This window comes from Carassius auratus, chromosome 6, assembly GCF_003368295.1.
Source record: "Carassius auratus strain Wakin chromosome 6, ASM336829v1, whole genome shotgun sequence".
NCBI classification, from domain to species: Eukaryota; Metazoa; Chordata; class Actinopteri; order Cypriniformes; family Cyprinidae; genus Carassius; species Carassius auratus.
Window position 1 is genome coordinate 16,921,282 of NC_039248.1, and position 14,513 is coordinate 16,935,794.

General features: G+C 40.8%; 1 protein-coding gene across 2 annotated transcripts; it reads right to left on the reverse strand.

The window, feature by feature from the left end:
- Window positions 1-253: 253 nt before the first annotated feature.
- Window positions 254-12,409, reverse strand: lmo4b (LIM domain only 4b). 2 transcript variants are annotated; one of them, XM_026263709.1, is made up of 5 exons: window positions 12,234-12,409; window positions 9,962-10,202; window positions 4,621-4,717; window positions 4,131-4,286; window positions 254-1,205 (listed from the first exon to the last, which is right to left on the reverse strand). In XM_026263709.1, exons 2-5 carry the CDS (start codon window positions 10,195-10,197, stop codon window positions 1,197-1,199), a joined length of 498 nt encoding a protein of 165 aa, XP_026119494.1. In that variant the 5' UTR covers window positions 10,198-10,202; window positions 12,234-12,409; the 3' UTR covers window positions 254-1,196. The 2 variants fall into 2 exon arrangements, with proteins under 2 accessions (XP_026119494.1, XP_026119493.1); XM_026263708.1 differs by having other exon boundaries at window positions 12,048-12,409.
- Between the last annotated feature and the right edge of the window lie 2,104 nt (window positions 12,410-14,513).

The following is a 14,513-nucleotide window of genomic DNA, read 5'->3' on the forward strand; positions in this document are numbered from 1 at the left end:
CAACGAGATGAATTACTGAGATCATACAAATCCTTTGGTCTCATGATGGAAAATCAGTTCTTTCAGATACTGTACATAATTCATATTGAGTGATTTCAGAGGAGAACACCTGCGAGAGATTTAGGACTAACCCAAGGTAAATTCATGGCGCTTGAAACACAGTCCACATACTTCATTGAGCATAAAAACATACTTTCAATTCAGCTGCCAGCCAAATTTCATATTGACACAAAAATGCATTGAAAGACTTCGGTTGGATTAAAAAAAGGGATGTTTTTAATCTCATTTTTTATTAATTAAATACACCATATTGGAGCAAACGTCTCTGAAAATATCACAAATAGAATTCTCTCTCATTCTGCATTTATAGGTCGACAGCTATGAGCTTCATTTTTTGTTTGTTGCGTGATTTCAGGTTGGAGGGAAAAGGGAACAGGGTTAGCTGCGGTGTGTAGTATGTACGGTAGCCACAACGGGACAAAAACATTTACATGCATACATACTGTACATGGTAGTTTTACAAATACACCAAGAGTGTTCATGATTCGATTTCCACAAAAAAGCCACGGATACTTCTTTGAACCCAGTCTTGGGGATCTTTATATCATCCGAAATGAAACACATTCCCTTTACAACATCTAAAATATAGAAAGAGAAGATACCATGTTGTGAAGAAAATGAGAATAGACAAGGTAGGACAAAAATATAAAGGAAAAAAGAAAGTCAGTATTCCCCCACTACATTTTCAAACAAGTGTTATGAAAAGCAGATTCAAAAATCGCTGCAGTTGATCAGCTTCATTTGTCATTTTAATTTCACCCTTTCTGTCTGTTTTGTTGTTTTTCTACCGCAAAACAACGTCCTCCAGCTGGTCTCTCTCTGTGTCAGTCTTTGAGTCCCTCGGGATCAGAGGTCTCACCTGGGTCAGTTCATAGAGTCCTCAGTATTCCCCCTCCAGGGCCTCATGGGTATTTTCCATCCATGATTCAGGAGTTTGGAGTGAAGGGCGGGAAAGGGGGGGCTCTGACTATTGCAGGTCAAGGTGGAGCTCAAGCCTGAGATTGGCGCTCTGGTTCGGGGAGAGTGGAACTTCGAGAAAAGGAGTGGGATGGGGTCCGATCTGAAAAGGTTTTCGGTGACAATGAGCGAGGGGCTGAAATGAAGGCACACATCCTGTTTTGAGCAACACCGGCATCCTAACACACCTGGAGGGCAAAGAGAGAAAACCGGTTAGACACACTTAAACAGAAAAAGAGAAATACATCCAAAATTGACAAAGCTGGAAATTTTTAAAATATTTTACAAATATACTTTAAAACATAAAAAGTTGATTATATTATATAGGAGTATGAAATGGCTTTTAAAACATTGATACACTATTTAAAGAAAAAACATTTATTGACTACAATTATTGAAAAAGTCATCTGGTGTAACTATCAAACCTAAACTAATAAAAATATTTACGAATATAAATATAATACAATGTATATTCTTACTTGCCCTGTCTTGAAAATGTCTAATTATCTGATATTTTCAGAGACGTATTGACCTTTTTGGTTCCGTCTATGGTTTCATATCAGTTTTTTTTTTTTTTTTTTTTACAAATATAAATATAATTCAATATATATTCTCACTTGCCCTGTCTTGAAAAGGTCTAATTATCTGATATTCTAAGAGACTTATTGACCTTTTTGGTTCCATCTATGGTTTCATATCCAATTTTTTTTTTCGTTGGGATTTATTTTTTTGCACTCTGGTCACACGACGAGTATTAATACATAGATAAATGAATCTAATTACAGACCTTAATCATGTTCAGCTTCTACAGAGGTGTATTCAAATAACTGGAGTATGAACGTCATTGACCCAAATCAACTAAATGTCCATTTTGCTATAAACTACAGTCGGCTAGTTTTGAAAATTTAATTCTTAAAAATAAAAGCGATTAAAATAAACTATAGTAGTAGTAACTCTAACAACTTGTCATTTAATATAGTAACGTCTTCCAATGGTAGTCATAAAAATTGCATGTTCTCTTAAATAGCATACTCCGTTTCTATTGTCAAATGAAGACCGCCAGTTCTGCTAAAGCCCCCTGCTTAACTTATTGATCAGTAAAGCTTTCGAATCCATCTGCCGCCCTATTTCCTCTGCATTTTAAGTGCATGTTGTAAAGTTAGCCTCTTTTTGTCTCATTTTTAACAATGATGTGCCACAGTCCCCAGGGAGCTAAGTTCTTGCGCAGCCGAGACAATTATCCCAATATCCAAGCGCGGCATTCCGCTTTCACAGACAGTCACGGCAAACTTTTTACCCCCTAACATTCTCCTTCCTTTTGTTTTTTAAACATTCTAGGGGGCAATTTGCTTTTCCCGTCTTAGCACAAGTTACTAAGGGGTTTCAGGCTACTGTAATAGTAATTGCGAGCCCCCCACGCCACCCCACATTGGAGGGCTAATTAAAGAGATGGAGGCTGTGAAGGTTTGGATCCCCTGGGTTCAGGCTCAGCATGAGAAAGGTAATTTGTCTGTCCTGAACAAAGAGATTAGGGAGAAGCCGGGGAGCTACTTAATAAATGAGCATCAAATGTCCTCAGCCGTGGACACGGACAGCACCAATTATGTCACCATGAAATTGCACATAATAAAAACAATGGCTGCCGGACGAGGCCTCCTATCTGTCTAGGGAAGCGCTCAGTCTGTTCTCTCTCTCTCTAGCTCATTTCTCCTTTCTGTACTAGCTTGTTTCAGCTCCCAGCTTGTTTCTAACGGTTCAGAATAACAGCAAACTCCCAAATTTGAGCGAAGAAAATGCACCGCAATCTCGTAAATTACGGAGTTTCTTTAATAATCTGATTTGATCTGAATCTCTCTGTACCAAGCGAAAACATGACTGTTTAAGTATCTCCTGAGGACACGTGGACCTTCTCTGTTCCTGCTGGTGGAGAGGGGTCTCTGGGTGTATTTAAGAACTCTCTCTGCTATAATTTAAGCAGCGAGGCCAATATTCAGATTGCATTTTAGCATTAATAATTCAGCTGTTTTCACTACAATTGATGTCGGCATATAAATAAACAATGAGGCCTCATATTTACACAGCGGCAGCCGCCGAGCGAGAGCAGGGGAGAGGAAGGAGGAGGAATGGAAGGACGGGGGCTTAAACAGACATTTAAAATTAAGCTTGATAATGCAAAGGCTTTCAATTTGAAACGCAACATGCTCTTGGAGCTAATTTGTAAAAGTGACGATGCCTTAAAAGGCCTCTAACGGAGCACCGAGCTTAATGGAGCTGTTTCCCCGCTCACTACGTCTCTCCTCCAACTATTTTTTCCCATTGAAGGCGAAATAAATGTTCAACTAGGAAACTCAACAACTGTCCGATCTCTCTCGTATACGCTCTCACGTCCCCCTTGTCTCCATATCAATACTGATTATGTGTCACTGAGCTGTTATTTCCAGTGCTGCCGAGTGATACAATCGGCTGGAGGCTGACTACACAATGAAGTCTTATTGCAGACGGTCCCAAAGGCGAGAAGGGGAATTAGGTAAATAATTTGCCTGCTTGGCGTCTGGTTTTGTTTATTTAAAGCTCGCTGCGCAGCGTCGGAGGAGCAAACAGTCAGAAAGAACTGTGGCAGTGAAAACAGAGATGAAAATGGGACAGAATGCTTGACGCATTTTATAAAAAACTAAAAATAAAACATTAAACCAAACCAGACTAAGAAATGAAAACATGCCGTTTGTTGTTGAGCAAAGTGGGTGCCAGGGTTTCCTGTTTTGTAATCTTATGGATGGCGAATGAACTATACATAATCAGTATTGAATGTGAATGTGTCAGGGTTTGGAAGAAGGAAATCATTTTCACGTTCCTTACCCATCCTGTAACTTAAAAAGCTTGCGATAGTTGTGATCTCATTTCAGCAAGTTAAGATTAATTGTGATATATTAGCTTCCAGCCAGGAAGAATTACACTTGTCCTCTACACCATGTTATGGGTTAGGAACACTGAATGGTGTTTTTTGCTTAAATAAATAATTAAGTTGGAAATAAGAAGATACATAAGTGATCCTGAACCTATAGTAAAGTATTTTAAGTGTGATGTTTTGATAGCAGACAGACAGCGGCTCTCACTTTCTGGTCAGGCAGTAGAGGGTTGGTCTGCAGTGAACTCAAATGGCCGTTGATGAGTGCTGTGGGTCTGTCGTGTTCACAGAACAAGCTGCCGTTGATGTAGTGAAACCTGTCACCAGGGACCAGCCGGTTCCGGCAGGTAGAACATGTGAAACACTGCAGGAGACAATGAAAAGGACTCAATTACCCACAGTTCTCAGCACATTACATCTCATGTCTGATCAATCTCTGGACAAGTTCAATCATTAATATCTTTATTTCCTACAGAGAATCTACATGGGCATTTAACACAGATGAAAAGACTAAATGAAATAGAAATGAAACGCAATATTTCTGGTACTGAATTTGGTATCAGTAATAGACTATTTTTATAGAGAACCCCATCAAACAATCATTGAAAAGCAGACTCTTTGGAGTGTGAAAGGATTCTGTAGTGCAACGAAGCATTTAATTCTAGAGCAGCCGTGGTCACTTAAAGATTAAAGGTTACCTTGAGATGGTACACGTTTCCCTGTGCCCTCATAACCAGTTCACTGGCTGGGATGGACTGACCACATGCGCTGCACGCCCCACTGTTCCCAAATAACCTGTGGAAAGAAACAGAGGCATGTTAGGATTGTCAAAATAAGAGATAAAATGTGAGAGCTGAATCTAAGACAGAGCCTAAATCAAAACTTTGTGAATGCCACAGCATGACAGAAATTACCAGCAGTGAAAAGCGGCCGAAAATATCATGAACAAATTTTTTTACTTTTTAGCACTTTCTGGAGCTTGACAGTCATGGTCACCATCCATCCACTCTCATTGTATGGAAGAGAGCAGCCTTAACATTTTTTTTTAAAACTTCTAACTCAATTTGTGTTTCAAGTTTGAAAGTAAAGGTTTAGAACTAGGGGCGAGTAAATGCCAGTAAATGAGTTTGAGACATTTATAACACCAGGTCCTTATTAACACTGACACTAACGAATACTTCTGTGTGCATTAAAAATCATTTCAATCCCATGCCCGGGACTCCTTTTCTCCCTCTCGCAGTCTCTCTCTCTCTCTCTCTCTCTCTCTCTCTCTCTCTCTCTCTCTCTCTCTCTCTCTCTTTTTCTCTCAAGTGCACACATGCAGAACAAATTACATCTTCAATATTCTGATGTAGGAAAAATAAAATCACAGTAATATCGGCAAACCAAAATGAAAAAATCCCGCATCCTGTCCTCCAAAAGCCTCTACCACTGGGACTAAGTATTACCTTTGGTGTTCATTTTTTGCAACCTAATAATAACCTAGAACATAAGCAATCAGAGCCTAAGAATATTTGATTGTACATCTAGGCGGAGACACAGCGCTTTTGCCATTAGGACTCAAGCGAGTGCTCAGTCACTGCCGCCTTTCCATTAGAAACCCCTGGCTACCCGGGTTGATATATAATGTGCATGGGTTAACCTTTTCAATCATGGTGTCAACATTTTAGATTTGCTTCTGCTCATCTCTTTCGTCTCTAACCTTCCCTCTCTCTCCCTCGCTCTCTCAGTCTCTTGATAATGAAATGCTTGCTCCTGCTTCCTTTCTATCTGCCTTCTGAGTCCACAATTTAGATTACTTCATCTTGCCGAGCAACAAACTGAATGAAATTTCGATTTGAGCAGAAAGTAATTTACTGGGATCTGGACCCATTTGTCATCATATCTCACTGGCTGTTTGCTCTATCACTGCACTTTTCCTATGCAATCAAATAAGACCACAACATCTGACAAGCTCCAGAGAGAGAGAGGGAAGGAGAGAGAGAGGGAAGGAGAGAGAGAGAGAGAGAAATATTAGAAAGGGAGCAAGAAAGAAAGAGACCGTCAGAAGGATAGAGGGAGGGAAATGGGGAATGACCACAAAAGGATATAGAGGAAAGTGATGAAGGAAACGTTGGGTGTTCCTCGTGTACACAGTAACGGATTAACTCCAGAGTTCATGGATGATTTCGTCCACCAAGATACTTCCAACTCGTAAAACGCTAAACGCGCATTGTGCGGATTCTGAGATAACATCATGGGATGCGTGTGAAGGTGTTCGTTCTGACATCGAAACAGCTGTCACCTGCAACATTTTGCATACACGTGGGGTGTTTATAGAGGGAGCTACACGACGAGCGAGCGAAGCTTTAGAGTTTCTCTTCAGCGGCGGCGGCTGCAGGGGGAGGTGGGGGGAGGAGGGGAAAACAAATTTGGCTGTGGCATCGATTGGAGCAGCTCAATCAAAACTCAATTTCAAACGTAATTAGCTGTAGGCTTGTGACAACAGTGCAGCTTCAATGGCGTCGATGGGCCAGTCATGCTAGGCAAATGTCAGGGGGGAAGGTCTTTAAACGCTGCGGTTTGATTCACCTGTAAAATGACATCTTGCCCCGGCCTTGAGAAAGCAATCTGCCTCGCCACGACATGCGCTTGATTCGACAATCCCTGAGCACTCGCACCTAAATTCGCTTACAAATGCACATTATTTTGGATCCGGGCTCAGAGTGCGCTCCCCTTTTAATTGTCCCGTTGTCTTTCAGAGGAAAAGCGTGAAGAATCTCCAGGCAAAATCTTTTTATTTTCTTGCCTCTCTATACGAAGCATAGCAGGTTAATTATTTGAGCAGGGCATGGCTGCTGATAGCTTTGATTTAAAGGCCTGAAGACTTTAGGTGCTCAATTAAGTTGCTATCAGTCTTCTCCCTTACCTTTAATGGTCTCTCTCGCCATTGAACTTCTGTTCTGACGAGGGGAGCGTAGAGGAGCGATATCACGGGTCACCATAATTAAGGCCAAGGGACTCTTAAATTGAAATGACACCACCAGTTTTGGCTTCCTTCTGCTCAAATCAGCCCTCTCTATTGTTGTTTTCTCACTTTCTAGGTATTCAGCCCTTTGATCAATCAGAGGAGGAGGATTTTGTCAGCGGAAACTTCGCGGAATGCTGATTTATTGACTTGCTCCATTTTGGAATGGGCGGAATAAAGAGGGGCTACAATCTACGGCTGTCTTTCATTACGAAAGTAAGACAAGAAATCTGTCTGCGCTCCATAGGCGATGTCTAGAGGATTTAATTTGGATACCGGCTGTGAGGTAAAATACAACCTAGCAGGGCTGTTTTAGGCCATCTGGCAGAAGCTCGGCCTCTTAAGCGGAACCTTTTGAGTGGAGTGATGTAAGTTGGTACAACAATGAATTCTGCAACACAGTCCATTATAAAAATGCCTCTCAACATTAGCAGCCAAAGCACCTTAAAAGCACCGAGCCATATTGATACTTAAGCAGAGCTTTGCATAATGGCAATGTTACATTAGGGAGAGAGAGAGAGAGGGAGAGAGAGAAGGTGGGTGGGGTGGGGTGGAAGGCAAGAGTAGGGGGAGATTTCACGGGAAAGAGAGCGGCGGGAGAGCGGGCGGAGGGGGCTGAGAGCAGCCAAATGACACTCGGTTAATTCAGAGTAACAGATCTAGTCCCAAGTGGATTGAAGGCCTTGAATTAATTCTGTTATGACAAATCAAGATAAACGTTTCCCCTAAATTGCATGCGATTTAATTAATTTCTGAGATCCAAGTATTTCCTGGCTTAATAGTTCACATGCTCCCGCGCTGTCATAGTGCTTGAGTGGGCAGACTTCAAAGTGATATTAAATAACCAACTATTAGATTTACCTAGCACATTCTATTGGAAAAGTGCCATTTAATTACCTGGCTCTATTCAATTAAAATGACAGTGTTTTTTCCCCCGACCTAATGGTCACATGATTGCTCTCTCCCCAAATTAATTCCCCGTCTCTCTCTCTAGGTCTCGGTTCTCTCCGGCTAACACAAATATCAGCGATTGCTTAGGGACACCATGATTTCCAATGAGTCCCTCCATCTACAACTCGGGGCGGTCGCCCTCGGCGCTGGTGGCCTCGAGCAGAGTGGTATCAGAAGCCTATCATCCCATGTCATTTCCCCCATCTGCCATTAGGGAAAATGGGATGCGTTTTCGCTCGCGCCATCCCAATCAATCGCTAAGCCTTTTTGCATCAGTGGTATTAATATAATTCTGGATATGTAACTTCATTATTTACACAGCAAGGGCAATTTAATAATCCATTACAAAAATAAGGGAGGCCCCTTTAAAATCCCCTAAGGGGACTGGCCTTCGCAATAATCCCCTCTTCTCTCTCTCTCTCTCTCCCTTGCTCTCCCGCTCTCTCAAAAGCCAATTTGGTTAATTAAATGTTTTGTTTGCAATGTGGCTCTCATTCATTTCGGACACGTCATTGGAAGCGGATAGGAGCCAGCCACTAGATCTCATTAGATAAAACCCATCAGGACTAAAGGAAAATGGAGGGGGACTCTAATTAAAGCTTTTAATTGTGTGGACTCACTGTCAGATGTTATTTTTCCCCTCTCTCTTATCTCTCCTCAGATCACAGGCTCGCGCGAGCTGTGTTTTAGCTCCGTTCTCCAGCACGACGTGCTCTCATTACATGGAGAAAGGTGTAGCTACTTTTCCCTCCCCGCTCGTTTTAATTAGGCTTGCGGGCCCGATTCTAGAGGCCAGTCTTGTAGACTTGATCCCTTCAGATCAGGTGGAGTGGAAAGAGTGAAGGCACTCTTCACATTTGGACTGGTCGTCTCAGGTTTGCTCTGGTTGACACCTGTTGATCCAGCCTGCCAGCAGCAGTGTCAGTGCGAGGCTTTGCTGAATTATCCAGGGTGAAGCACATGCCAAGGTAAATGCTCACTAACGACTGCACTTCTGCCAAAAAAACATCGTCAGGAAGAGCTGAATATATCATGGATACTTCATTTTATGAATTAATTTTTAAATTGCTCTGCCTGTTTTAATAAGACAAATACAGGTGTTCCGTTATCGGTGGCACTCACACAGTGTTTTTCCATTCCTCGAAACCAAAGAAATAACGCAAGAAAACTGCAAACTTCTCAATGCAAGAAGTTCTGGAGGTCTTTCTGTTTGCCCTCGCAGAGGTCAAGGCATTGAAGGATCAGCCTGTCAAATCAGGCCATCCACATCAGCTGAGTGAGACTGCCGTGCCGTCACCCCGCCACCGCTTTGGGTGTCAGACTTACTTGCATAAATATTTAAAAAGGGTCTTTTTGCTAATTAAATGGTCTCTTTGTGATAAACAAAACATGTTGGAGAGGATGTGAAAACTCTTTTAAATTCCTGCCGAGTCGAAGGTCAGCTCTGCCTCACCAATCGAGTTTTCTAGCATCTCGTAAAGAAAACACACACACAGTCCTCGCAGCGCGGCTTCTTTTGCTTAAGGATGAAATATGGCGAGAGCCACAGACTTGCAGATGTTCTGGAGAAAGAATCTCCTTCGTCTTCTGCTCTGTCAACATGTCAGTGGCTTGACCTCTTTTTTAAGAGTGTCCCGTTGAGGGTTTAACCAGCGCGCTTTAACGAGGGCCGCTGACGGTACAATCTGAGACACATGTTCTCAATGGAAAATACGCTCCGCTCCGTGAGAAGCTTGATGGCTTGTAACTTTTTCCTTAATATCTTTTTATTTTTTCTTGACAACCATCACTTCATCTAATCATTACATGCCTAATGTCATTTCATGTGGTCTTCGGACTGTCATAATATCCAGATGTATGAACCATCTGATGTTTGGCTTCAAAGACCGTGAAAAAGGAGCTGAGCAAAACTTCACTGTCCTCAAAACACATTACTGAAGACCCCTTTTAAAATGAATTTAACAAGCGCAACAGAAATCTGAAGGAACGTCAAAGAACGTCTTTATAATCACAAAAAGACATCCCTTAAACATGTCAATGTGGTTCTGATTGTGACTTTCAAATTCATAAATGCAGCTAACCTGATGTAGTCGTTTCTACATAGGATCATGCCACTCTTGGTGTAGCAGGATGTGCCGATCTCTCCGAGCTGGGCCTGGCAGCAGGAACATTTCAGACAGCGGCTGTGCCAATAGCTGTCCATGGCATACAGGAGAAAACGGTCGGCGATCTTTCCCCCACATCCCGCGCAGCGCTTCCACGACAGAGATCCCGCTCCAACAGGTGGGGGCTGGGCACTTCCTCCAGGGTTCACCATTGTGTCTGCAGAAACATAAAGAGACAGCCAGGATACACGGTTAGAGCTGGTGGTCAATCGGGAGTTAAGGAGCTTCTCCTTTTTTTTTTTTGCTTAACACATTCTTTTGAAAAACCTCTTCATAAATAAATGATATAACTATAAACTGCATATACAAAATGAAAACAAATAAGAACAGTGTTCCTAAAAGTATTCAGACACTATCAGCATTGCATTACAATTTCTCTGACAGGAGTTTTGCCCTTGCAATATCTAAAACACCTGGAGCTTGCACAGTGACCCAAAACATTGAATGTTTTCAGAGGCACGCTTCCTAAAAGCTCTTTTGAAATAATTGAAATGCATATAATGCCTCCAAGCAAGTCTGAGAATTGTTTTAAGTGGCAGGCTGTCCTTGATCTTAATCTAAGTGCTGCAGTCAGCTCCTTTGGTCCATTTGTGATAAATGTCTGTTCGCTGATAACATTAGAGTCTCTGGAACAATTAAAGAGGTGCTGGCTTTTGTTAGGTTGTCTACATTGCTTTTAAACTATATTTACCTCAACCTTCATGATGGCTAACATGAGAAGCCAAAGCGCTACTGTGGCCAGAACTGGGGCAGTTAATTGGGGAACCTTGAAGTTGTGAGAACCATTCAAAGGTCGACATATTCCACTCGCTTTCACTAAGGTTATCAGATGACGGATTTCCAGCCAACATCATGAAGAACATTCAGCAGCGTTTTCTTTGGAGACTGGTCACTGCCGCGTGAAATTACCCCGGGTACGCTGGATCATTCAGCATATGCGAGAATCAGTTAATGCCGCCCCACAGAAATATCTGCTTCCGACAGAAATCACATTAACCACGAACCCTCATTTACGGCTGTAGTTCTGTACTTTGGTCTGTTGATCCATCAGTACCGCATGCGTGCACTTCTGCTCCATCTTTCTACTAATACATCTTAAATTTTAATCTTTCCCAGGTTTCATAAGGAGGATTGCTGGACCGAAGTGGGAAAGATTAAAATTTAAGATATATTCGTGGAAGGCTGTAAGCCAAATCTTTGTTGAAAGGTAATTAGAGGAGAAGATGGAGGCGGGGGGGCAGAAAACATTGCATTGAGAGAGAGAGAGAGGCATTCAGTAACCCCATTAGTGGAGGCTCTTAGGGACAAGCAATACCTTAGTGCTGATTAAATCTAAAGGGAGATGAATCAGAGACTGAAAGTGACTCCCCCAGATAAATAAGATCGGACCATCGTCAAGTTTCATTCCCAGTAAGAGGGAAGAGGGGAGATTTGAAGAGAGGGAGGGGGTGGCTTTTAAGTCAAATGGGCAAAGTCAAGTAATTACACGGACAAGCAATTTAAGCGAGGGGATGTGCAGAAATATAAAACAGATCAGCAGCCCATGGCCAGTAATACAGATCGCAGTCCTGGAGCCTAAATACAGCTGCTCCCACTACAATAAACAAGGCACAGAAAAAAGATACAGAATAGCACTTATATTATGGTGTGTTGATCATCTGTACAGCAGGCGAGCACTTCTGCTACACGATTTTGATACTATAAACTCAAAACGCCTGCTATTTCAATCGAGCCTCTATTTTTTTGGTCTTGATGCGAGTAAACACACAAGCAAATACACGACATTACGATCTCTGGTTATTATGTTATTTATTACGCTCGTGACATGCAACACAAATCACATTTAGAATAAAAACTTCTGCAAAATAATAACTGACATATTTGTGCATGCATCTCACTAATCTGGAGCATAGTGTCGATCCGTCACAAATGCGTCTCCTTCTCGCGACATGAAACTACTATTCCTCATAAAGTAAAAAGTGTTGTTGAGAAATGTACTCACCTATTTGAAATGCAATGGTTGAAAGGTTAATGAAAAATGTATAGCAGTCTGTTTTGTCAGTAGACAATAAAAAAAATCGCGCACAGTCCAACAAACTCACAGACGGAGCGCGTGCGTTACTTCTCACTGCTGCGAAAAAGTGGAGCAAATGGAGTTTTCAGATTGTATTTCCACGTTTGCCGTCACCTTTTCAGATGGTCTGGTTTTCACTGGAAAGATGGGCAGCGGTTTTGTTACACGAGCGTTCGGGAATGTCTTCCGTAATTTCCATAGATGAAGAGAGCGCCTCTGTTCGTAACCGTCCTCCGCGCTGATATCTCGCCGTCGCTCGTCGCTTGTGCTCTACATGTGTCGGTGACAGAAAAAGCCCAGAGTAAACCTCCTCTCACAGGATGACGTCAATCAGGCTGCGGCCAATCACGAAGCAGCCCATTCAAGCGGAATGACAACTCCAGCCAATCAGAAAAAGGTGAGATTGACTTAGACACACACTGTTCAAAGGAAGAAAGATTGAGGTTGAGTGGGCTTTTTTTTTTCTTTTTTTTTTCTTTTTTTGGTTAGACAGGACCGTGGTTCTCAACCCGGAGGGTCGGGACCAACTAGGGGGCCTCAGTAAACTTTCAAAAGATCACTATATGCCTTTATTACTACAAAGAAAAATAACGCAATTAAACACAAAATCTGCTAGAAATATATGTTCGTCTTATTTCTCACTTTGGATACAAAGCAACTTTAAACTGTAAGCTATTTGAGCAGATAATGAAGAATTTCTGCAGAAACTAATTCTGCATCTGGAGATTTTCTGTAGTATCTAAAAAAACAGATTTGTTACTTACATTGTTGTCTCATATTACAGGGAAATCTTGATAGTAAATACAATTTGTATGTCCCACTTTATATTGTCCCTAGTACCTGTGTACTTACATAGTAACTAGATGTGTACATAGTATGCAACCACAGTGTAAGTACACATTGTTACATAGTATCAACAGCATTATAATGTCTGTGTAACTACACATATGTTACAACCCACTGAATGGTATGTGTAAGTACAAATGTGTAACAGGACATTGGCGATAACACTTTTTGGTTATGAAATACAAATGTGTAACAGGACTAACACTTTTTTTGGTATAGAAAGTGTTACATTTTATATTAGATTTATCATGTAATTACGCTGATGTTATACAGCAGCGGCCAGTAACTTTGTCTTTACATATAAATTGTGGTTGGTGTCCAGAATTACACTTTATATTAAGTGGACAGGTCCTGAGGGGTTATCTTTTTGTTTTATTTATTTATTTATTTTTATGTACTGATAGTCCTTGGCTCTGTTAATACAAGTATGAAAACAAGCTTTTGGTTTTTATTATCATAACAGCAGATGTACAGGAGGGAAAAAAACAACACTGTGTATGTGTAAAGGTCGGGGGCCACAGAATTATTGAAATATGGAAATGGCACAAACTGTTTACTATTACAAGTAAGCAGCATTCTGTAAATTTGTCTGAAAATGGCAAATATTTTCCATATGAAAATACTACTACTACTAATAATAATAATAATAATAACCCTCTATATTTGCTATGGTGCAAAAACTATACTACTGACTACAGTGCACTAACTGTACTGGTTTCATAGACAAGGTAATATTTCCGTAAACCAAGTCAAGCTTATGTTCCTTATTACAGTGGCGCCATCCACTGGTAGAAAGATGAACTACAATAGTAGATTTTGTTGGTACAACTAATAGATTTTTCTCCTGCACTGAGATTTGATGCACATAACCGGAATAAATTCTGAAAATAATCTACAAGAATGTCATTAATTTAACTGATTGCTAAGACATCGCAATATGTCACAATATTTTTAAACACAAAAGAGATATTCTGGGCTACTACAGTTTTCCTGAATTCACCAACATCCACAGATTTACCATAAAATAAATAAAATAAATAAATATTTTCAACTAGGGCATATAACAGAAATGACTGTTTGTATATTTCGGTGGGCACAGATACCCAGAGATTAATTGATTTCTAAGGCAATTTCTCATCTATGGATGAATATTGCTCTTGTTCCTGCATAGAAGTGATTAAATATTTATCCTTTCACCATTAAAAAACCTGAAACCACCTAACAGCCTTTTATTATTATTATTATTATTATTTTTATTTTTTATTTTTATTTTTGCAAAATGGCCTATTCATCTCAGCGAGACTAAATTTATTTAATATTTATTTACTTAAGTTCACAGTAACTCTCAGTGTCTAAAGGCAATGTGTCATTGTTTTCTGTCATGAAATGAACACATTTAACAATTTAAGAAAATAACTGCTTTTTTTTTCTTTTTTATGATATCTTCATAATAGCTTCCAATTGGTTTTCGTTTGTCACTCTTAAAATTCATTCAACGTCCCAGCCAGAAGGAGCAAGAAGTGAAACGTTATTTGATGTTCTACTGAG